Here is a 25,794-nt window from a genome sequence, read left to right as displayed (position 1 = left end):
AAACATAGTAGCATTGATGTAAAAATATGGAGTTAGATCATGGGCAACCTAAGCGATTAAAAGTTAAACAGCACCAATATAGCAGGTCAAAATCCACAGGCATTAATTTCCTATTATTAAATGGATTACAAGGGGTATTTTAAATTGCACTGAAATGAGGTGGCGAGCAGAGTTAGCAGAGTATTCCTGGCAGAATAAAGGTTACTGAAAGTCTGCTGCTAAAAACATCAGTAACTACACTCCTTTCTTTCCTCTAACTGTAAATTCTGAATACTTTCTTTGAAATCGTAAAATAGTTTAACACTAACAATGCAGAGAACTTTTCCATAAGATCACACATGCAGTAAAAGGACCAAATGAAGTAGACATAAGAAAAAACGTCGAAGTGTAAAGGAAACTTTGCTGTTAGTTTTTAGTTCTGTCTATGTTAAAGCAGCAGCTTAAGGGTTCTTACCTGACAGTCACCATTTAATTATCAATCTTTATCTCCCAAATGTTCTACTCATTCTTAACTCTACAGGTGCAAGAAGAGGTTAGTGGCTGGGAAGAAAACATGGATGCGCACAATACAAATCACATACATTGGTGCTTCAGCTGGTTTTCATCTAGCAGACATCTGTTTGTTCTTATATGCATGCACGCATAGTAAGTCAGTAACATTTGTCATCTTTTAACTGCTGTTTGAAAGTTTTACTTTTATTAGCCCAGTTCAATCACATGCAACTTCAAAAATTGTACATCAGTTTAGCATATGATGCTAATCGATGCACATTTCGGTTAGTAGGGCAAATCAAGCTGGTGTTTTAGAATGAACAGACTCTTTCTAACACTGACGTGTGTTACCTGGTGGACCTTTGACCGGAGTTTTGGGTGACTCAATATGATCTCTATGAATTGATTTTGGACGTGGCTTTTTTTGTTTAGATGAATGTGGGCGTGGTTTTATTACAGTATCCATCTCCTCCATAAGCTTCAACTGTTTCCGTCGCATATATTCTTGCTTAATGAATTCTCTGCGTGCTCTGTCATCTTCTTTCTTCTGACGTTCTTCCTCTGTCTTGCGCCTAAGAAAACATCAGTTAAGCAGAAAACTTTGAAAGAAATAAAAGATATGGACATAAACAAAATAAAACAAGGTTTTATTTGACAGGATGACTGACTTTCTAGGACAGAATGACGACTGAATAACTTCTTAGACAAGGACAATGAAGTAAGACCCAATCTATCTACAATTAAGCATAGCTTCCAACATCATGCCTCTTGAGAAAGTAGTTGATTATGTTGAAAGGTAAGTTACCAGCTTGGAAAGTGGCTACTAGTGATGTTCTTAAGATTCATCCTGGGCTTTGTCTTGCCTAACATTTTCATCAGCAATGTTGGTGCAGGAACTAGAAGTGTGCTTATGAATTTTGTAGAAGACATTAAGCTGGGGGGCACTGCCAATATGGAGATGAGCCAGAACATCTTAGAAAAAATTTATAAAACCTCGGAGTAAACATGAAACTACATGAAATGTAACATCATGAACTTAGACCAGGCTTGTCCAATACATGGCCTGCAGGCCGTCATGCGGCCTGCTGAGGCACTTTCTATAGCCCACGGTGCTGCGATGGGAAACGAAAGTAAACACGGTTTACTTTCGTTCCCACCCCTTGTCCCTCCCCCAGCCCTTCAGCAGCTTCCTAATGGCTGCTGAAGGGCTGGGGAAGGGACAAGGTTCCCACACGCTGCGTCAGCGCGGCGCGGCTGGGTCCCTCATGGGGATGGACCCCTCTCCAGCCGGGGGCAGCACTGGCTCCAACTGCTGAGCGGCCCCACCCGCCCCGAGGAGCCGGTGCTCACCCAGGCAGCCGCAGCCAGTGCCACGAGCTCGGGGCAGGCACAGGACGAAGCCTTCATGGGAGGACTTCACCGCCAGGTGGCGGAGGAGCAGCTCTGCTTGCAGGCCTGGGACACGCTGCTCACTGGCAGGGAAGATGAATGTGCGGGAGTGCCCGTGCTCCTGCCCCTAGCCTGTGCCCTGTGCTGCCAGAGTGGCCCACGTGGAAGGCTAAGCAGTGGCTGTTGGCACTGCCGGCCCGCACCTGCCTCCTTACCCACCCACTTCAAGCCAGCCCCACTGCCCTGCCCTGCCCCACAGCAAGGCAGCGCCTGCTCCACCGGCCAGTCTCCCCCCAGGCTTCTCATGTGCTGCTAGGGATGGGAGAAGCCTGGCTTGGTCTGCACCGGCCAGCAGAAGCAGTGGCGGAGCTGTGTGCCACTCAGGACAGGACGAGTCTGCACCGGTCAGTCCCAAGCAGCACACGGCTCCGCCACCGCTTCTGCCAGCCAGTGGAGACCTGGCCAGCCTCCTCTCATCCTCAGCAGCACAATGGGAAGCTGGCTTCAGCTGCATGCTGCTTTTCCTGGCCAGTGCGGACCTGGTTCTACCCAGGTGGGTCCTGTAGCACCATATCAACCCTGGCCTGGCTCCACAGCTTTTCCAGCACCAGGTCAACCTAGTTGTAGCCAAGCAGCTCCTGCAGCCTCATGTCAACCCAGGCATGGCACCAGGCCGGCCAGGCACCAGAGCTGTAAAAATACCATCCCGTGTTTGGATTGTGTTTGCCTCTGTTTCTTTTTGTACAGGATTGGGGGTTCAACTTGTTACTACTTGTTAAAGATGTGTTACAAACAAGTTATTAATTCAGTAAAAGTAAATCTCCTTGAAGATTATTGTCAAAAATGCCCATAATTTTGTTGCTTTGATTAGTTTCCAATCTGGCTGATATCTCACATTGGATCCGTCAACTTGCATTATGCTTCTTTCATTCATTGAGAAATGAGTAGAGTGAAAGTGTTTATTTTAGTCAAGTGTTTGGTATTATTTCAATCTTGCTTTTATATTGGATTTTAAACCACATTTCCAGACCCATTTCATTGTCACTTCCTGCAACTTCATTGGTGTCAAAGGTCACATGACATCACTTCCTGATGTGATACTACTTCCTGTGAGGTCTTTGAATATGGCTCGCCGGCCCACTGGGTGATAAAAAGTTTGTGATCTGGCCTCACATTCAAAATGGTTGGATGCCCCTGACTTAGACTAGTCTAAGATGGGGGCTTATAGAGTTGGCAAGAGAGGGACCTAGTGCACTGCTTAATCAGAGGATTACTATGAGCTGCCAAGGCTAATTTAATTCTAGGATGCACTAAGAAAGGTCTATTCAGTTGAGACAAGGATATACTAGTGCCACTGTAAAAGCAATAGTAAGCCTTCATTTATATATACAGTTCTAACACAGAGTCAAATTACTTCTCTGCCATTGCTGTAACAAGGCACTGGCCTCTCCCGACTTCTACCTATGGCATGTGGCAGTGTTTTCAGTTTTGAAATAGGCTCTGTGATCACGGCACTTGTTTGAGGAATTGTAAAATATGCTTTAAGGACTCAATGATAAGTGGTTGCTTGTGAATGCAGGGATCTGAACTTAGTGGATCAGGGGAAAACACTGGACTAGAAGGAGCGAAACTTTCAATTTTGGCTTATTCACTTTTTTCTGACAGATTTTAAAACCCTTGTGTCATAGTGTAACACTATGCTTCAAATTATTTAAATCTGGACTTTTTATTTTTTCCCACTTCAGTGCTGAGAATCTACCTTTATTTGCACTATAAAATTTTGAAGATGTACCTTATTTTATAAGGAAAACAAAGTCCAGGGTCATGTCTTCAGCCATTGAATGGTACCAATTTACACCAAGGAAGAGCCTGCCAAATTACTTTAATACTGGATTGGGAAGCTGTGCCTGAGTCTGGAAATGCAGTGAGTAACACTACTGCAAATCCTGATTATACTGTGTAAATAAAAGGAATGGATAGATGATATTTAGCCCTAAACTGGTGCAACTTACTTGAATCCAGTGTAAAATTATCCCAGGACAAATCAGAGGTAAAACTATAATGCTGCAAAATACAATGGGGTAGGTGATGTCCATCTGCAATTTAACTCAATATAGCTGTTTACTCAATGTGAACAAGGCTATTATCTGGTCCCTGACTAAGGTGTTATTACCACCCAATACATATAGCTACACTGGGATACCTGTATTTAGTCTGCTCTGGATTCTGGAGTAATTCATGTTGCCATACAGAACTGATAAGTTATGTCAGTGCAGATGTGTTGTCTTCCCAAGCCCTATGGCTCATATTCTACTCTCAAATACTTAAATATCTTTTAATTTAAGTGGGATTATGAATATACACACAGGACAGAAGATAATCTTTCACTAACCTTGCCAACAGCAAATCTCTCTTAAATCGGTTTAAGGAAAAGATTAAATAAAAAGTATTGGGCTTACAATGGAGAAAGAGGTTTGCTGTATAAAACAGGAAACAGTGGCCACACTGCATTTTGATCAGTATTTCTGATATACCACTGACATTTTTAGCAACAGTAGAGTTTTCCACGTTATCCTTGTTTATGTTGTAATCAGCATGTGCAATTAGTTTTACCTTGTTTCTTCCTTCTTATGCTCTAGCTCTGCTTCCAGCTGCTGCTTTCGTAGTAGAGTCTCTCTTTCTCTTCTCAACCGCTTTTCCAGCAATGCTGCCCGTTTCACTGCCATATCATTTTCTGCCTTTTGATCATCCTAGCAGCAACAAGTCAGAAGGAAAAAGGTCTAAAGATTTTAGAGCATTTGGATACTGTAGCTGAATTACTTCAAGTCATTAAAAATCTCTTTTTTAAGACTGTTTATAACCTACTAATTATATTGAAAAAACTTTTAAGCATCTTCCTCTACCAAACCAAACTCAAGACCTCGCGCTTCTCCTGGTATACACAGACATTATTCAGTTAATAAAAATAAGAATTTACACCTTCCTTATAACAAGATGACACTAGGGGTCAATCGCCAACCCCAGAAGCACTAGTGGCAAAACCGGAAGTGCCAGCAGCAAAGCCAGAAGTGTTGCTAGGGCTTCTCTTGGTGCCCCCACTCCCAGGCTGGTGACGGCCAATCTCAGGAGGGACATGTGCTCCCCCTATATATGCTCTGCATGTTGCCGGTGTTTAGAGGACATCTGCTGCTACCTCCATGCTGAGCCACAGCAGCTTATATTAGAAGGAGCTCAGAGATCAGCTAAGATGTCAACAAAATAATTTTTGTTGGAATTTTCCACTTCAAAGTTGTGGCAACATTTCCATCTCGCTTTTTTTTTTTTCCTGATGAACCTGCTTGGTTTCCCACAAGCCCAGCTACCACCTCACTACCCCAGAGCCAGGAGCCTTGCAGCTTCTAGGCTCCCAGCTTCCCATAAGCCCACCAGACAAGGCTGCCAAGGACCTAACCTGCCAGGCTGGTACAATGGAGCTGAGGATCCTGGAAGCTTTGACAACTGTGTATGGCAGTGTGCTCAACCGCTTTGCACCATGGGCTAAATAAGTGGTATGGGGCAGGTTCTAGGGAAGGATCTCTTGCAGAGTCAGGTCCTGGATCAGGCCCTGCATGCCCTATCTAGCATGTAGAACCATGCTATCTGGCCTGACAGGCTCTTCATTGGTCCAGAAATTTGGCAGTGGGGGGAGTGGAAATTGATACTGTCACTACTCCCCTGCTGCCAAATTTTCAGATCCATGGGGAACCTGGAGAAATGGATGACATGGCTCCATGGGCCAGATCTAACTCCCTGGCCAGGGATTGAGCACCCCAGCGTATATGGAAAGTGACTTGCTTTTTGCCTGCTTCACAGATGATCCATCACTAAAGAGCAGGCACAAAATTCACCAGATTTCTCTTGACTTTTAAAAATATTATACACACATACACACAGCAGGAACTTAAGTATTTTAAAAATTTTACTACTGCACTATTAATGTCCATACAATTTTTTGCACATGTAGAGTGCTGCATAGGTAGAATAACATCAGAAGACTAACTAGGCCTATACTGATTTCTTAGAAACTTCCTTGAATGCACTTAAAACATTCGAAGTTCTGCAGTTTATCTGCATAAAAGTGACTTGTCACTCAAAAGTCACAATTTTATAGCTACTCCAGGATCTGGAATATCAGCAAAGGTTGTCAGCAGGCAGAAGGAAGGTAAGGAAGACAAAACTATAAAGTAAGATATTATGCAAACAGGCCTCCAAACTTTATGCACATGTGAAATCGCAATCAACAAAGCAAAGCCTTCATAAGTCAAGAGGCTGTGAACCAAAAGAAACAAACAAGTTGGCCTCAACCCTGTATATTTCACAGTTTCAAAAAAGATTTGATGAACAGCATAAAAGGCAGAATAAAAAAAAAGAAAAACCATGTAATATTACCTTTTCTGACAAATTTAAACATTTTAATTTGATTTTATCTCTAGTTACTGTAAAAAAAACAAAACAAAAAACCCCCCACATCACATGAATGCAAATAATTCCAACGCATTTCCAACTGGTGGATTTAGGGAACATTAAGAACACAGGAGATGGTATGATTTGCCATTATTTCTCTAAGGACATGTTTAGATAGTTAATTTATTGTGGCAGGCTGTTGTGCCCTCAAACATGCTGTGTTGCTCTTTGCAGGATACCCCCTGAACTGGAAGCAGTGTACACACACCTACAAAGTGCTCTGGGACAGTTAATTAGAATCAAGCAGGTGAGGTTTGGGGGAACCTAAGAGGCTAATTAGTTAAGGGAGGCATAAGCTTTAGTAAGCCACTCTACTTCATCAGATGCTAAATGGAGGTATGAACTAACCCTGTGCCCTGGTTCCAGCAACCCTGGAAGCTATGTTGCTTCCAGTTTAGGATGCAGCCAACATGAAGCAGCACCGTTTGATTGAGGGTAATGGTGGAAAGGGGGGGCAGGGGAGGAGGGAGGAATGCTCCAGCTGTTTATTTCTATGCCCCCAATGTATTAATTACTTTGTTTATCCTACTGACTTTTTCCAACTCACTTTTTGTCTCTTTCAGCAATGACCCCTCCCCAACCCCTTTTCCTTTGCATTTAAATTCTTCTCTATTGAAAACCTTTTATTTCTGCAAGTCCAGTCATAGCCTCAGAGGAAGTAGGCTGTTGTCTATGAAAGCTCATGTCTCTCTGGAACATTTAGTAGCCAAGGTGCCACCCTGCCTTAACTTCTGCCTATACTAGATGCAGAACAGAGATACCACTAATGAATTTAAAAAAAAAGAAGGGGGAACAGCATATGCTAAAACTGTTTTCATGGAAAATAAGGCAATCCTAGTTTAAGACCACTTTAGATCAGGGGTGGGCAATTATTTTGGCTGGAGGGTCACTTAAAGAGTTTTGGCAAGCTGTCAAGGGCCACAAGGGTAGCCCCTCCCCTTGACAGGTGCCTTGTCCCCAGTCATCATCTTGGCACCGGAAGTCCTGCCACAAACCCCTGACCTTTGTTACCAGAAGTCCCTCCCATTACCCCCAGAAGTACTCCTTTTGGGAAGGGGGTTTGCCATCTTGGAACCAGAAACACCCCCTCCCCCCAAGTTATATATTAAAAATCAAACATCTACAATAACTTATTTTAATTTTACTTCAAAACATATTTTGCCCTGATTTGTATGTTTGCATTGTGTATATAGAGGTGATTGCATAATACCTCAAAATGAAGTCTTATTCTTGTATATTGGGGAGGTTAGGGGGGTATGGATTGGCAGGTATGTGCACGTGTGTTTGTGTGGGTATGTGGGGTGTGGGCATGAATGATGCGTGCTCCTGGAGACTGGGGGGGCACAGTGACTGCCCGTGGCAGCTGCAGCAGTGTCAGTGGGGGGGGGGCAGGAAGCGTCTGCCCACAGGCACCATTAGCAGCACTGGTAGCAGCTGATCAAAGGGGGTACACTGCCAATCTCGGGGGTGCATGTACACCCATGTGTACCCCCTATGCATTGCGAGTGAGTGAGTTTGTGGGGGATGTGCGAGTGTGTATGGGGTTTGTGGTGGGGCTGTGGGGTGTATGCAGGCAGAGGATGGCTGAGGGGGATCCGTGGGGGGCTGTAGATGTGAGGCCCCTCCCTACAAACATGCCCCCTGGCAGTGCACAGTCATGGCAAGCTGGGTGGAAGTGCAGGGCTCATACCAGTGCCCTGGGGCTGGTGGGGACCTGGAGTGGAGCAGCAGGAGCACAGAGCCTGGGCCAGCTAGGGCACAGGATTCTTCTGGCTCCACTGCGCGGGTCTCACATGCCTGAGTCCAGTGCGATGAAGCCAGCAGTGCAGGTCACGGGGCTCAGCTGGGATGGCAGGGAGAGGGGCAGAGCTGGCCTAGCTCCATAGCGCAGAGCTCCCCACTGTTCCCCATAAACTGTGCATAGCAGTGAGCTTGGATGGGCCGCCAGCTCCATCACATGCATCTCCCCCAAAGGTGTGCGCAGCTTGGGTGGAGAACGTGGGAACTGCATGTGAGCCTTGTGTGATGAAGCCAGGTTAGACCCCACACCCCTGCTGGCCTAAGCTCCATGCTCCTGCCACTCCACCCTAGGTCCCCACCCAGGGCACCGGCGCAGGCCCCATGCTCCCAGCCAGCTGTTGCTTCACCCCTGCCTACCACCACCACTTCTGCCACTGCCGCCACCACCACTCCCACTATCCATCGCCACCACTGCCACCATTCCTACCCTCTGTCCCTGCCCACCACTGCTGCCATCCTCCCCCTGCTACTTCCCTACCTTCTTGCCTGCCCTCTGCCCTTCCTGAAGTCCCCTCCCAGCCCTCCGCCCACTCACTGCCAGTTGCCCCTGCTGCCGCCACCACCACCGCTTTCCCTGCCTGCCGCCACTGCCTCTCTCCCATCTACCGCCACTTCTCCACCTGCAGGGCCAAGGTCAGGGCCATCCCATGGGCAAGGGTGGGAGCAGAGCGTGCACTGCCCCTGTAGGAGTGAGCAGGGCTTAGCCCCATGTGACTACCGGAGGGGCAGCCTGGGGTCAGGCTGGATACAGTGAATTGGTAGGCACCTGCCTATGGGCTGGATGAAATAGCCTGATGGGCCAGATCCAGCCCAAAGGCCATAATTTGCTGCCCCTGCTTTAGATATATGACTCAGTGGAATGCAAAATCTTTTGACCTCCAAGAAAAGCTTTGAAGCCTGCATTCAACACACTGTTAGCTTCTAGCATTCAAACTACCTTTAAAAAACCCAACAAAACAACACCACAAAATAAAACAAAAAGCACAGTGACTGAAATTCTGCTTAAATAGAAATATTCTAGTACACCGTCTTATCTTTTTAAACAGACATAAAAATATGCCACTTTTATAATAAACTCTAAGACGACAGGTACTCTAAGGAGAAATTTCCAAGATCTTATTTACAATTCTGGGATAAAGTGAGAGGTAGGCAGCTTATTAAGTGTGCATATTAATAATTTATGGTAAAAAAAATAAATCTACATTCATTAAAACATTTTCCTGACCTCCAATAATTCTGAAACACCTTTTCAAACACTCTTAATTTGAAGAGATCTTCTGTATTCAAAATTGCTATGAAAGCTCCAATGGTCCCAAAGCAAGCATGAGCAGTGAAGGTTTGAGAGTCAAATACCAAGGACATCACAGCACTCTGAAGCACTGACCTCAGTGGTTACTGAAGTGCCATCTCTGAATTAAAAAGCCCCCTTGGAAAAAGATAACTTGCCCAACAAACATGCACCATTTTAGTTCACTTACCTTAAAAAAGAATCCACAACACACTTTTTGGTCATCCTCGAATTGCTCTCTATCACTCTCACCTTCATATTTCTCAACAGGAACTTCAGCCTTTTCAGGTGGTTTTAAATCCGAGAGGGAAACTTCAATTAAATTAGCTGTTTTAGGAGTGAGAGTTGGCAAAACTGGTTGGCTCAGCTGATCTTCATTTGGTGTGAGGCAGACGGTTTCTGTGATTGGCTGAGATAACACTTCAGAAACCTTAGATTCAACAGGCTTGAGCTCCTTCTCTTCTGATTTTTGTTCACATGCCTCCAAAGTCCCTTTTTGTTTTGGTTCTTCTTTTGCTACTTCCTCTTTAGCTTTGACTTCTTTCAAAAGACTTCCCTTTAACTGAGGTTCAGCTACATGTTCCCCATCATCCCCAAAGCAAACAAATGATCTAGTCTGAATGGGAACCTGACTTGGAGAAAATCTTCTTAAACGAGGAAGACTGTCCACAGACCGTGGAGCAGTCAAGGTGCGATTTAAAGGTGTTATTTTCAGTTCATTTGGCCTAGGAGTCCTTTGCATCTTAATGGGAAAAGAGGCATTTTTTTTGTTAGAAGACTGTGGGGATTGATGAGTAGGGCGAGGAGATTCCACGGAAAATGATGCAGTGGGAGATGATGATCCTGTTTGCCTCAATGAAGATTTAAGCTCTCGAATTTGCTTCTGAGGAGAAGGCTGAGGAGGTGAAATAACCCAGGCTTGCTGCTCCCGCATTTGCATCAACATTTCTTGTTGAAGGGAGAGGCGTTGCATTTCCTGTTGCAGGAAGTGTAGAGAAGAATTTAATTTTTCAATAGATTTTGTATATTCTAAAATGTCTCCTTCATTTAGAGTTTCTTCTGAGGGACTTGCCAAATTCCATTGCTTTTCAGAATCCATGGGTGTGGAAGGGGTCTTGGACTGAGAATTTTCAGTGCTTTCCTTTATTACCTCCATAGTTTTACTAGTTCGTTCACCTGGTTTTTGAGCTTCTTTTTCTTTCAGTCTACCACTTTCAGTGAAGGATTTCTCATCTTCAGCTCCTACGGCTTCTTCTCGAAGTGGTGATATTCCATCCCCTTTCTTTTTCACCACGTTCAGAAATGCTGTTCTTCCCATTTTCTGCCTCTGCTTAGTGAAGGCAGCTTCAACTTTCTTTTTCTGAGCTTCAATGGCTCGCCTTTTTTCCTCCAGTTTCATCCTAAGATGGACCATTTCAGAGGCCAACAACTGTGTAGTATCTCTTGCTTGAGGAAGGGGTGTTTCCTCGGGTATGTGAGCCCAAGCAACTACATGAGGAATGTTCAGCTCAGAACCTTCTGGGGTAGTTTTCTGCGAACTGCTTCCACTGCTTCTGCTATCTGTATGATTCAGTTTCCTAAATTTCTGCTCTGCAAAGCTGGTCATTTTCACTCCTGAGCTTGAAGAAGCACTGCTGCCTGCTTGTGATTTGGTACTTATTGAGCTTGGACAGGGACTTAATTGCTCTCTCTGGTTACTAGCTCGTACATCATAATCTTGAAGAAATTTAGATGGTTCTTCCATGTCGGAGTCCATGCTCACCGTGTAATCCCTCAAAGAAGAATCCTCATCCATAGTTTCAGGAATATCTTCTGATGGAACATGTATTCCTGTGTCCACCTCAGTATTGTCAGTCACTGGACTCAGAGCACCTTTTGTGTCTATGATGATGTCAGGACTAGGCTGATTTAGTTTAATGTTTGAGTTAAAAATGCTCATTTCCTGGTTATGAAGAAAGAACCCATTTGTTATTTGGTCTGGCTGGATAACACCAGGAGATTTTTCAGTGTCATGTATTATCTGCAAAGCTTCTTCAATGCTTGGGGTCTCAATCTGATTGCCAAAATCATCTAAAATTGCCCTGTTTTGCAAAGCTCCATTTGGAAGCCTGTACTGGTTATTTTCATTGGCATTTCTTTGATTTGTATTTAGAGATGCACTGACTTCTGGGTCAGTAGAAGATACTATGTCCTTTTCTTCTTCAATATCTTGAGTTTCCTCTTCACCATTTACTGGCTTAAAGGACAGATTTTTCCTAATGTGTTTGGGCACGCGGGTGTTATTTTGTGCAAGACCTTCATTACTAACAGATCTAGTAATTCCTCTATTTGGAGTAGATATCTGAATGCTATTTTCTTTATCAAAAGAAATGTCAAAGGAAACTCCATGCACTGATGATCTAAATGGGATGAAAATAAAACAACATAATTCATATACATTTTTTAAAAATCATATACCATTTAAATATTCTTCTAAAGTTGTAGTACTCATGAAAATGGATTAGTTTAATAAGATAGCAACATATTACAAATAAGCAAATTTAATTCAATTTAGCATTTTATCCAATATTCTTTTATTATTTTATACCTTCCTTTACTTCAAACTACATTTACTTTAAATAAGTTATGCTTATGCATCTTATACATCTTAACTTCACACATACACAAATTAATATTAATGGCAATCTGGAATAAACCCAAGAACTTTGAGGAATACAGAAATTGCCATACTGGATCATAGCTGTGGTCCTTCTAATCCTGTTTCTGACAGCAGCAAGTCTATTTCCAACTCTTACTAATTAGCAGTTGGCTTACATTCTTTAGTATAAAACCATATACCCTTTCTAGTCTAACCTGTTTGTACTGATCTACATAATAGTACTTTTCTATCCTGAGCTGATGGCCAGATGGCCTTCTATTGTCACTTTTTAGTTGCTGTATTTACTTGAATCCAAGATGAGTTTCTTTATTTAATATGGGAGGGAAAAAACCCTCACCTTGGACTGGAGTACAAGATGGCAGTGGGGCAGGCAGCTGCTGCAGCTCTATCTTCAGCCCTGACCTAGGGCTGGGGTGAGAGCTGCAGGTGCTCCCCACCCCCACCCCATTTCCTCCTCCCCACTGGCTAGCCCCCTGGTTCCAGTCCCACTGCAGCCAGGGACACAGAGCACATGGTTGCTTCAGTCCCAGCACAGTAGCAGTGGCAGCAGCTCCAGCCTGGGCTCCGACTGGAGCTGCTGCTGCAACACCTGCATAACCAGGCTGCAGCTGGAGCAATTCTACACCCTGGCTTGGAGGGGAGCTAGAGGGTAAGTGGTCAGGGCATGGGGCAAAGAGGCAGAGGCTGTGGGGTGCACAGGCAGCAGGAGAGGGAAGACAGCAGCTAGGAACAAGCAGGAGAATAGGCATGGAGGAGTGAGGGGTGAAAACAGTATGGGCAGGTACTGGGTGTGCGTGAACTGACGGGTGGGGTAGGCAGCATGGGATACAAGTGGAACAGGCAGCAGGGGGTAAGGTGTGAGGAAGGCAAAAGGCAGAGGTCATGCTGCCTTATTTTCCCCACTGCCACCCTGCCAGCCACCTCCCTGCCTACTGCCTCTCCTCCCTGGCACTGCTTTCCCTGCTGCAGTGGGAGAGGAAGGGAGATGCATTTAAGATGATGCTCCAATAATTAGATTCTATATATGAAAGATTTTAACAAATATATAAAATTTCCCATATACAGAATGTAATTATTGTGGGGAGTTCATCTTAAATTGCAAGTCATCTTAGAATCAGGTAACTACAGTATGTTGTTAAAAGATAAAGTATATTTAACATCACTCATCCATTACGAAATGTTGGAGCAGTTCCCATCTCTTGCAAATGCTGAAAAATCATATTTATTCCTGCTCAGTTTTCTGTTAGCAAGTTTCTAATGCACAATATTGCTTTTATTTTTTCTGAGTACTTGATTCTCCAAGTCTCTTGGGTGAACTCTCTCAAAGGCCTACTGAAAGTCCAAATGATGCCAGCTAAAGGTCATTAATTCTTAAGCCACCTCCTATGCAACGATTACTCACCTTTTCTCTTTGGGCCAAGTTCCTACATACCCATCCATATATGACATAGATGTGGACCTTCTAATAACTCCTAATTGAAATTAAAGCAATGTATCCAAGTTAATACTTATGGAAATACTTGGAAAAACATTTTAAAGTGAGCTCAAATTAGTATAACAAATCAGTTACTTTAATTATTCATACAATAGCAAGTGATCAAGCTTTGATTTTGTTTTGTTTTGCTTAAATTGCTTTTTACTTTAATGTGAACAAGAGGATAGCAATCACTTTAATGAATGTGCACTGTGCACACTATACCCATCCCTTAGAAAATAAAGGTAATTTTATTGCTCCATAAAAATGTTCATTATGCTATACAATAATGGGTACAAGCCATGTTCCACAGAGTCAAAACAGAAGCCAAGCTCCATTAAATGGATAGAGGCAATTTTTTTTTTTTTTTTCAAAAAGCACTTACTAAGGTACACTTATTTAAAAAATAATATGGGTCCAATCTTAAGCTTCCATCTGTGAATCTCCCAATGAAGCCAATAATTCCTCATGAAGAATATTTACAAGAATATTAATATGATGAATGTAATTTAGTTCATAAAACAGAATCAACTGAACAAGCCTGGGTGTAAAGCTGTTACCTGGAGCAGATGAATAAGGCTGTTGGTGTGTATGTCTAGAAGGCATAAGCTGATGAGGAGGTGTAAAAGTTTGACCCTCCACACTGCAAGGAAAAGCATATTAAATTATGTAATATCTCCAAGATACACGGCAAAAATGCAGCTGTATTTGTATTCTGAGACAGCACAAAAAAAAATTTCTGTATAAGGGAGGAGAATTTGTTGTAAAAACATAAATCTATTAACTGAAATAATACAAGTATTTGAATTGCCACCTTAGAAAAAAAATGAAGTTAAATAGGAGTTCTTCCGCAGCTTTCATAAATGGCTACAGAAAATGTCTTATTAGTAGAACTTTTGTCTTTTAACTTATTGAATGTTAATGTTTTCTCACAAAGGTCACTTCTATGGGTTTGACAGATTGTAAATACATAATCAAAAAACAAACAAAGGCTGTGTCTTGCTGTTCACAGCTGATAGCACCTACAGGACAGGTTGCAAGAACAGTATCATCATATACTACTTTTTGCAATTGCTCATAACTGTCCAAATATTTATATGCATGAGGTGGCAAAAATGTGATCTGTGCTAATGTCTTTGCAGTTATAACTAAAGTTTTTACTACAGAACCATTAGTTACAAAGCTTAGCTTTATTTCTGCTAAGTATACTATACAACAGATGCTGGTTTGTTTGATCCAAAGAAAAAGACCTAAACTAGGTATTTTAATCCAGAAAGGCTTCATTAATTCAGCGAGTTAATAATCCCTGTGCTGTTTTAGCATCTGAATGACAAATACATTACTAGAAGGATAGAACATGCTTTTAAGGAGCCAAACTCCCAAAGCATGTTTTCTTGTGCAGCATACTTTTCCCCTGCAAAAAATAAACTGCTGGAAATTGGGGTGCATGGCTCAAGTGAAAGACAGGAGTGCCTACCTCAGTGTACACTGCCTCATTTGGGGCTGCAGGTGCAGTCTGCCTGCTGGGGATGGAGCTGGCTGCGTGCAGTCTGCCTTTCTAGGGCACCTGGGGCTGGGCTTGTGGGTATCCCAGGGCTCAGTTCCACTGTATTTTCTTGCTTGCCAGCAGCATATGGTTGGGTGGGATGATCTACTTGGGGCTGGAGCTGCTTTGTGGAGGAGACTGGACTAGATGACCTCCTCTATAAAATTATAGAAAGTTAGGGTTTGAAGGGACCTCAGGAGGTCATCTATCTATCCATCTATCAGGCAGCTGCAGTAGGAAGGAACAGCACCCTGTGGCTGCTCCATTAATCCCTTGGCTGGTTGTGGACAACTGCAGTAGCAGCAGCACCCCTTAGGCTGCTCCTGGGACAGCCCTTGCTGCTGAGGAAGGAACTGTCCACCACTAGCCAGCAGCTAGGGATGTAACAGGGTGGTCTTTTCCTTTAAAAGGGAACACTCAACCGTGTTGAGAGGCTGGCTGCAGGGCATCTGGGGCATTTATATACCACCTGTGATGCGTCAGGGATCTATCGCTTTGGAGCATGCAAGCTGATGTGCACTGTGCTGTGCCACGTTCAGTTGTACAAGTGGTGCAGAGAGAATGGCAGTGGTGCATTTTTTTAAACTAAAGCACCTCTGAGATGTTTTAGTTCAAAAGTGCACAGCCACCACCTTCTCAGCGCTGACACGTATTTTGCTACGTATACAACCGGGCACCTTTCAAAGTGCCTGGTGCTGTGGTGCTTATATGTGTAAAAATGCCCTTGGATAGCCAGGGACTGTCCTGCTCAGAGTTTAAAAATCTTCCAGAAGAGTAAAGAGAAGGGGAAGAAGCAAACTGAATGAAACTGAATGAAAAATAGGGCCGGGCTGCCGTGATGGGAGCCAGAGCCAAAGGGCTCCTCCTCAAATCACCCAGGAGAGGGCAGAAGAGTTTTCATTTTGTTTTATGTTTTGGTTTATTTGTTGCCTAAAAACTGGAATATGTGAAAGGACTGGCAGAGGAGCTCCTCAGGGAGCAAAAGCCTGCCTGAAGAAGTCAGCAGTTTGCTCTGTTAACCCCCTGTTAAGCAGCTTGCCTAATCACAGGTTGTTGCCTCTTCCTACTGTGCTTCCCATATTTATGCTGCTAGCAAGGAAAACGCTTTTTTCCCCCCTCAATCACTATTAGAATAAATCCTTTGATATTGAGAACTCCACAACATAATCTTGAGGTATAGGCTGTAGCTGTTTTGGTCTAAGGACATAGGCAGACAAGGTTCTTTGGGTGAATCTGATTATCTTATTTTCCAACTATTTAATTAGTCTAATAAAAGGTAGCAGATTCACCCAAAGAACCTTGCCTGTCACAACTTGGTCTTCACATTTTTGTCTCAGTGATAAATTTCCAATCTCTCTTGCTGAGGTTCTTACTATGTGCTGGTTGTGTGTTTCAGAAACACACATTATCATGCTTCAATTCAGCAGAGGTTATTTATATACTACTTTTATTTCAGCTACCTGCTTTAGCAGGTTTGGGGCTCTGACCCTGGAGTTGGCTGCCCCTTGGTTGTCAGATTAGCTTGCTATGCTCTCTGGCCTCTGTAGCACATCCTATTTACTGCCTGCCAATGTTAAATGTCATGATGGATCGGGGGGGTGTGGGGGTGCCTTTAGAAGTCAGAGAAGCCCCTTTATGTGCTTTCCCTCTTGGTACAGTCCTCAGGACTCTTCTTCCCCTCAACATAGTCTTCAGTGCTTCTCTGCCCCTGCCCTGCACAGTTTATCCAAGGCCTGTTTCCCCATCAACATCAGCTTCTTTCCTACCTTGGAGATCTCAGAACAACAACAGAGTCTCCCAATGCCTGAAGAAGGGTGCTTGTCCCCAAAAGTTTGCAAAGAACTTTTTTTCAACTACTCAGTCTGATAAAAGATATCAACATCTACCCAAATAAATCTGCCTGCCTATCCCCTATAACATAGTACCATGGCCACATCTAGTCACAGCCCTTCCCAAGTTTCACAGGCCCCTGATCCAACCTCAGCTGTCTCCAGTGTAGCCCCTGGGCTCAAATTCCCTCCTACTGGCCACCCTCAGTTCTGTGCAACACAGCATCATCTGCTGGATGCCTGGAGTGGTTCATGGGGCAACCTTTCTTGGTAGAAGGAAATGTTCCAGAGTACCTTCACCAGGGTGTCCCATGTGGCCTCTATTCACCCCTTACTAGCTACCCCATGCCTCATGGCTGTCATCTCAACGTTCATCTAACCTGGGGGTTGCCCTTCCCTAGGCAATCCCCCATTTTCACCTATAGCTTAGGGTTGTCCTTTCCAGGGCCCTTCCCTATGTCTACCTGTAACCTAGCAATAAGCCTAGGTTCGCCTTTCCCTAAGTCTCTTCCCATCACTTTCAGCTGGCTTCATCCCTTCTAGGTTTCTTGCTTGTTGACTGGCACCAACCCCCCCATAGCTTTGGTCCCCTCCAAGCACACTTTCTCCAAGACTGCCAGGCAGTGGTGTTATGAGGGCAGGACAAATAGAAGGACTGCCCCTGGTGGTGACTTGGGGGTGAGAGGTAAAAAAAAAAGGCAGCTGGTTCTAGCAGCCATGTGGCCGCAAACATGATCATTATCATGGCAGGAACCGGGAGTTGCTGCTACCTGTGCACCCTGGATACTTGGCCATGTCCCTGTGCTGCTGATGCCAGTGGCGATGTTCTGCTGCAAACTTCAGGGAGCTCTTCTCTCTCCCGTGTCCTGAGCCCAAATGCCTGCTCTGGCTCAAGAGCTAGGCTTATAGAGCACCAGGTTTCACTCATTCTGGTCACATGAGACCCGCTTTCTTAACTGGGCCCAGGGAGGTTTCATTAGCCCAACAGCCCTGCCAAAGCCACCACTTAAATAGACATCTGCAGCTCAGCACCTTACCATATTCATGTCTTCTCCAGGTAAGTGGTTGGTAGTTTGTTACGGTCTTCAAGCTAGGACTCCTAAGTCCTTTCTGCTGCTTGTCTCTTTGTAGTTGGCACCATTTTAAGCTGCTAGCAGTCTTACAACCACATAATGCCACCTTTACTCTCAATCAAAATAACAGGGGTTAGGGGCTGCCTTGTTATACCTATATGCTACATGACTGATCTTATTACAAACATCTAGATGGATTCTTAAAACTTCCTTTTTTATTGTAATGACTGCAACAAAATACAATCTTTTTGTTTAATTAAAAGAAGTCATATTTAGCAAAAGACAGTTAAGCTCCCCTGGCAAAATCTGCTTCAGGGAACAGCAAGTCACTGATCATTTGTTTTTGCATAATCCATAGCATAGACTAACAAGGTCATTGCTAAAAAAAAAAAAAAAAACTTGAATGAGAAGACACTACTATGAAATGTGGGAAAACATGGATGTTTTTACAAATAAGCATTTTTCATGTGGGCATACACAAATTGCACAAACAAACATCGCTCTTCTGTTATTGCTGAAGATCCCTTTTAGCATTAATTCTAGGCCGCAGCTCACTAAGGCAGCAGGTTGTACCACTACTGTAGAAATCAGTTGAAATGCCTATTTCAAACTCCAATTGCCTATACGTTACTTTACAAAGAAATCATCCATACGGAATTTCACAGGGATAATCTGTGAAACTTCCTACCCAATTCAAAGCAAATACACTCACTTAAATCCTGCTCTCCTTGTTCTCTTAAGAAAAGCCTGTGATTTGGGCACTAGGTGTCAGCTTTCTAACATTATAAACCTATATCCTCTTCATTTAGCACCACAAATGAAAAGGACCTGGGGGTAATAATAGACCACAGTATGAATATGAGCCAGCAGCGTGATGCTGTAGCCAGTAGGGCAAATAATACTCTGGCATGCATCAATCGATGCATCTCCAGCAAAACCAAGGAGGTAATTCTTCCGGTCTACTCAGCACTGGTGAGACAGCAGCTGAAGTACTGTGTCCAGTTCTTGGCACCACACTTTAATAAGGACACGGACAAGCTTGAGAGAGTCCAAAGAGCCACCCATATGATCAGAGTCTTACATGGCAAGCCATATGAGGAAAAGGCTGAGGGACCTGGGACTCTTCAGCCTGAAAAAAAGGCTGAGGGCACCTGGTAGCAGCTTGCCGCTACACTAGGGGAGTACATCAAGGGCTTGGTTAGCAACCGTTCACCAGGGCACCTGAGGGGAAAACCACGAGTAATGGCCACAAACTCCTGGAAGACCGATTCAGGCTCAACACTAGGAAAAACTTCTTCATAGTCAGGGTGTCCAGACTGTGGAATAAGCTCCCTCCTGAGGTGGTGCAATCACCTACCCTGGAAAACTTCAAGAGGAGACTAGACAGTCACCTTGCTGGGGTCATCTGACCCCCAGTTATCTTTCCTGCTTAGTGCAGGGGGCTGGACCTGATGATCTTCCAAGGTCCCTTCCGGCCTTACAGTCTATGCATCTATTTACTTGTGATGAAGTACAGCATCTTTCCAGGATAAAAAACAGATCTTACAATTACTTTACCATTTACTGCTCTCATATTTCAACATAAAATGATAACTTGTTCCTAAAAAGACACTAACAATTGTTGCCATGATGAGCCCAGACAATACACTATCCCTCTTTATACTAGAGGCTTACAAAGATTTGTCCTTCTGTTCTGAACTTGTTCCATGAAACAGAGATACCATTATAAACTTCACATAAATGACAAAACACACAGTTGTGGCAGCTCACAGGCATTAGCTATATTGGGAGTCCTAACAGTAATGATAAACTATAGCCCACTAAGATCTGGAGCTTTAGCTCTTTTAGGAGTTTTCTATTAATGGAATTCTGTTCAGTCTCCCTGTCAATACTCCTCAGTCTAGATGCCAAAATCATGTGTGCATACAGAATTTCTTCTCTTCCAAATGAGTACATTCTATTTGTTTTAACAAGGATTTGTGCATCATACATAAAAGATTCTGCCTGAGCTGAGATAAACCAGGAAGGGCTTCAATCGTGTCCTTGAAAACACCATGTTATATATTGCTTTCTATGCTAGTATTGCTTCAGTTTTCACCCCATAATGAAACTCTACACTATTTAAGTACAGCGATGGTATTTGCTAATAGCTTATGGACTTTCAAAAAGAAATCGAAGATGAGGATTCAGGTTCTCCTCACTCACATTCTGGCTTTACCTTAATATAATCCATTGCTTTTGATAGAATTCAAGAGTAAATTGGATGCTTATCTTGCTGGGATCCTATGACCCCAGCTGACTTCCTGCCCTTTGGGCAGGGGGCTGGACTCGATGATCTCCCGAGGTCCCTTCCAGCCCTAATGTCTATGAAATCTATGAATTAATCCTGATTTACAGCAGTGCAGGTAAGATGAGAATCAAACCAGTAGTACCTAATGATTTTAAAGAAATCTTATCCTTGCTTGCAACATGCAGGGATTTCTGTAAGTCAACAAAGATACTGAACAGAGTTATCTGGGTAAGCTAAATAAAGAGAGTATATCAAATACCTAATTATTTAACTGTCCCCTGTGTTCAAAATTCATAATCAATAAATCTGTTGCCCTAAATGAAATGTGAAAGGCATTAAATAGGATGTCTGGATGTCAAACTGAAATCCTTCTCTGCTTCCATCAAAAGAAAGGTAAAAGGGAAGAGACTGGCCCACCAGTTCCTGATCCCCAGGGGTGATCTAGAGTCGCATGTGGGGAGTCCATGTGCTACACTCCAAGCAAACACGTATGAAGCTGGTCAGAATCAAGAGAGTGCACCCTGCTGTCTTCCTGAGGGGGTAAATATATGCTAGTAAAACAACAATATTAACTAATATATTAAAATATATATTATTCACATTGTATTTGTACTATATTAGTTTTTGAAATGGGGGTCTGCTAAATTCTGACAAGTTAGAGAAGTATGTTGAGTCTGAACAGGCTGAGAACAACTGCTCTAGCCAAAAACCTCTGAGATTAAGTACTGGCAGGAGCACCACCATACCTCAGTCCAAACTCCCAGTTTTAGATAAAGGTAATGTGAATTCTCAACCTTTTTTGGACTCAAGGCACTGAACATTGGATTCAAGGCACCTCCATAACTTGTGTGACTTAAATGGCATCCCACTTCAAAAATGAATTAATATATTATGCTGCTTACCTCCTTACAAAGGGTCTGGGAAGTGGGGGTTAGGAATCATTCAGGGACAAGCCTGAGCCTGCATTTATCTACTTAGCTTACCTGTTTATCTCCTCACACTTCATGGCACCCCAGGGTACCTTGGAACCCTGGTTGAGAATCACTGAGCTATACTGAATTATCCAGAAACTAGCAAGATTCATACAGATTACCAAGAAAAGCCATGAAGTATATTGCCATATTGTTATATTTCCAAGACATCCATCAGCATAGTACCTTGGTGTTCCATCCGTGGAACAAGTCCCATTCCCTGTTGCTGACATTTCACCCTCCAGCAACAGTCTTTAGTATAGCTTTACTTTTAAGGCATTCATCTCATTGCTTTGTGAATTGTTATACTCCCCTTCTCTATATTTATCTTGTTGCTGGAATCTGCTCTGTAAAGCCTTATATCTTCCATTTCCACTGTGGATTACATACTGTAGATAACAAGTGAATGAAAGTTTAGTGCTTCCATCCTAGTTCCCAATCTACTCATTTGATAGTCCATAGCTCTACTAATGGACCTAAATCTGGAAACTGCCAAAAAGATCCAGTTCCTTTAACACAAATGGGAGCGGAGTGACCTCAGGACTGTGTAAGATCAGAAGAGAAACTGGAGGCCAGGACTAGAAATACAGCTGGTGCACTGTTATAGACAGAGGTGCACTGGCAGAGTCACAGGGAACAGGTCTCCATGTAGCAAACAACACTGTTTCTGGTCTATTGCTAGAGCAATTGGATTTGCCTTTTCCTGAGAACTACATTATTTCTCAAAATTTAACATGATTTCTCAGTATCTTCAGTTTTCATTCTTTATTCTGACACAATCTGAGAAGGATTTAGGGGGACAGGTATTCAGAACTGTTAACCATCTTTTACATTATGTTGAAGGAACCATGTATAACAAACTGACTGTGTTTGATAATATAGCTTCTGGACACTTCTAGAAAGGCCTTCAGAAATCACATGAACAACTGTGCTCAATTTAAGCAGAAGTGAGAGAAGCAAACAATTTTAAAAAGCTCTGACATTACCTGGCTATAAAGTCAGAATCACATGAGCCACCCATGTAGTTTCTTCTGTTGGCATTAAATCTAGAAGTGGATGCATCTTTCACTGATTCAGCTGTAACGAAAGGCAAGACTACAAATTACTTAAGTTCAGCATTCAGTTCAAACCCTAATTAGTAGAAGTGGATGAAATGCCCCCGTTTAACTTTCATTTCACATGACTCAGAAGGATAAAGTTTAATTTGTTAAAAAATGTTATAAAATGTTTTTTTTCCCCTACTTACTCTTCCATCTACTTTTCCTGTGTAGCCACTGAAAAGGGGAGAAAAGCAGGATGGGGAGCTGGGATCTGGGGGGAAGAGGGGAAGAGGAAGAGGAAAGCCAAACAGTGGAAACAAATACTACATTCTTGAGATCTCAAAAAGCTTTAAGGAATTTTGCAAAAGTTCCTCATTTTCTAAATAGATATATTTTGGACAAAAGCCTTTTTAAATTGAAAAATTTTGACAAACTGCTTGTTAGGAAACTATTTGGGCCACATTTTTAAATTAGGAAGCAATATTTAAGTTTTTTTTTTATATATTATACATACTACACAATACATACATGAAACAAAACAGTAAAATTTTAACACCACCACAGTGTAAATCACAGGTCCTGGTGCTAGGACCATGTGATACATGCACGTGGCACATGCTTCTTAACTTTCTCCTGCAGACCTTAACAGATCTGCCAAGACAGATTTGACAAATTTGAAAAGTTGTCTGAGATGACCGCTCACTCTGCAGGTGCAGAGTTTTATCCTGGCCTGTAGTTACTTGTTTAAATTTGTTCACTCCCCTCAAGATCTTTTCCTTGTGTATCACACCCACTAATTAAAGTTCCTCGGGCCACATTCTGTCTGCAGTTATGTCTACAGGATTTAAGCAGGTGTAAATAATCAGAAGTTAGGGTTTGTCAAAAGTGGGAAATTTACAGGTAATGATCTCAGCATAAATTTACCTGTTCTAGATAAGTCTTTATTTAAGAAAAAAAGTCTGTTTTTAATATATAAGGAGGAAGAGGAGGAAAAGGAGGAGGAAGAGGAGGAAAAGGAGGAATCCTGCCCACGCTGAGCTCTGCAGTAGTAGGCAACTATTGATCCTCTAGATCACGGTATATACACAAGAAGTTTAGTCAGATGCCTGATGAAATTTCCGTTAATTACAAATAAATATGCTCAAAATTCACACAGAGAGTATGTCGTTTTTCCACAGTCTCTTTTCAAGCCATGAGAATTGACAGGCAGATTAAATCTGTGAACATTCTGGCAACAGGAACATGATGCAGTTTTCACAGCATAATTAGCATGATTAAAAAATGATTTAAATAGTTACCTTGGGGATGTACAACAACACGGGGCTGTACAAATGATGGCTTCACCACTTCAAACCACCAGAATAGCTCTGCCATAAACACCAAGTAATTACTCTACAAGGAATTAAAGACACTGAATGAAAAACCCTGACCATCTTAATCCTAACTAAAAATGAATTAGCTGCATAACATTCAGAAAGGTCATGCATTTCCCTCAGTTTTCATTACAAAACATGGTCTTGCCATGCTTTACAGAACTCTGAAGTACTTGAATGGCTGTACATGTAGATCATGCCAGGTTTCTGTGGCACTGCAAATTTCCCATATTCTTAGGCTAGGGACAGACATTCAAGAAGCCTGCTGAGCCTGAATTGATTCAATCTTTGCAGGTTAGTCTAACCTGGCTAGGCTGAACCAGTTTGTAACTGGACATTCTCTCTGGACTGAAGACATTAAGGCACATGCCTGCAGTGGCTCAGGATAGAAGCCAGGGGTGATAAAGCAGCCCTCCCTTCCATTCCAGAATGCTGAGCTGAGGGGGGGGATATGGCCAGGCATGGGCAGGATCTCCGATTAGGGAGGTCTGCCTGCACCATCCCAGGCTTTTCTCCACTGGCTGTTCAAGGGGCAGGAATGTTGCCAAACCCCAGCCCCCTGCTAGCACTCTGAGGCAAGCGGGGTGTGCAATACAAGCATGTGATGATGATATGGAGCTTTTCAAATTTTCTCTCCCTGCTTTATATTGTCTGCAGCTAACTGACAGGTAAGTAAGCCAGCAGGGGGCTGATAACAGTGTTTAATCACCTCATCAGCAAAACAACAGCCTCTCTCCATTAGTTCAAACCCTTCTTAAACAGCTTATCAGTTGACCTGTTAATTAGCTCCAAAAAGCCCTAAACAGTCACTGTTCTGTCTGCCCATCTCAGTGAAGTTGGACGGACATGGACACACACACACCTCTCAGCATTAGCTAGTATACTACATGCCTAGGGTCCGTAGGGCTGGGGCCTATTCTGTGGGAGATGGGAGGGAGGGGGGATTTCTACTTCAGCAGCAAGCAGAGGGTGGGGGGAGGCAGGGGGAAGCCAGGCAGACTCTGCTGTGTCTGCAGCCAGGAAGCAGAGGGGAGAAGCTAGGTTTACTATGGAGCAGAGAGCCCCGCCTAGCCCAGAGAGCGTGCCAGGATGGTGGGGGAGTCTGGTTTATCTTAAACCAGCAAGGGGTTTAGGACAGACATTGCATAAACCGGTTTGACCCAAATCAGTTAACTCTGATAGTACATTCAACCATATTTATCTCAGGGTAAAAAGCACCCTGTTCAAATTTGCTGATGACACTAAGATGTGGGGGGACGTGGGCACATTGGAAGGATGCAACAGGCTACAATCAGACCTCAACAGGTTACAAGGGTGGGAAGATGAGAATAGGATGGGTTTCAACACAGACAAGTGCAAGGTGAGGCACCTCGGGAGGAACAACTGGCACCATACCTACAGGTTGGGGAACTCCCCTCTTGTCAGCACAGAGGCGGAAAGGGATCTGGGGGTCATCATTGACTCCAAGATGAACATGGGCTGGCAGTGTGGGAAGGCAGTCAGGAAGGCCAACCGCACCTTGGCATGCATCCACAGATGCATCTCAAGCAGGTCCAAGGAGGCGATCCTCCCCCTCTATGCGGCACTGGTCAGGCCGCAGCTGAAGTATTGCGTCCAGTTCTGGGCGCCACACTTCAAGAGGGATGTCGACAGCATGGAGAGGGTCCAGAGGAGGGCCACTCGTATGATCAGGGGACAGCAGGGCAGGCCCTATGAGGACAGGCTGCGGGACGTGAACCTGTTCAGCCTCCACAAGAGAAGGCTGAGGGGGGATCTTGTGGCCTGTTATAAACTAGTCAGGGGGGATCAGCAGGCATTGGGGAAGTCACTGTTTCCCCGAGCACTGCCAGGAGTGACCAGGAATAACAGTCACAAGCTGGCAGAGGGTAGGTTTAAGTTAGATATCAGGAGGTGCTACTTCACAGTCAGGGTGGCTAGGGTCTGGAACTAGCTTCCAACAGAAGTGGTGCAGGCTCCTACCCTGGGGGTGTTTAAGAGGAGGTTAGATGAACATCTTGCTGGGGTCATTTGACCCCAGTATTCTTTCCTGCCATGGCAGGGGTTTGG

At 43.6% G+C, this 25,794-nt stretch overlaps 1 protein-coding gene across 7 annotated transcripts in view; it reads right to left on the bottom strand.

Moving 5' to 3' along the window:
- CAMSAP2 (calmodulin regulated spectrin associated protein family member 2) overlaps positions 1-25,794 on the bottom strand; it is a 185,829-nt gene that overhangs the window by 9,139 nt on the left and 150,896 nt on the right. For 4 of the 7 annotated variants that reach the window (XM_090048729.1, XM_090048726.1, XM_090048731.1 and 1 more), the window contains 7 exons: positions 23,653-23,746; positions 22,301-22,391; positions 14,166-14,248; positions 13,534-13,603; positions 9,663-11,871; positions 4,495-4,631; positions 844-1,064 (listed from right to left, as the gene is read on the bottom strand). In XM_090048729.1, coding sequence (XP_089904855.1) covers positions 844-1,064; positions 4,495-4,631; positions 9,663-11,871; positions 13,534-13,603; positions 14,166-14,248; positions 22,301-22,391; positions 23,653-23,746 — 2,905 coding nt within the window. Of the gene's footprint in view, positions 1-843; positions 1,065-4,494; positions 4,632-9,662; positions 11,872-13,533; positions 13,604-14,165; positions 14,249-22,300; positions 22,410-23,652; positions 23,747-25,794 lie in introns of all 7 variants that reach the window. The other 3 variants (XM_090048727.1, XM_090048725.1, XM_090048728.1) reach the window with 1 other exon arrangement.

This window comes from Crocodylus siamensis, chromosome 5, assembly GCF_052110815.1.
Source record: "Crocodylus siamensis isolate JL-2025a chromosome 5, ASM5211081v1, whole genome shotgun sequence".
NCBI lineage: Eukaryota > Metazoa > Chordata > Crocodylia > Crocodylidae > Crocodylus > Crocodylus siamensis.
Note: the sequence above shows the minus strand (reverse complement) of the source record. Positions and strands in the feature narration are given on the sequence as shown.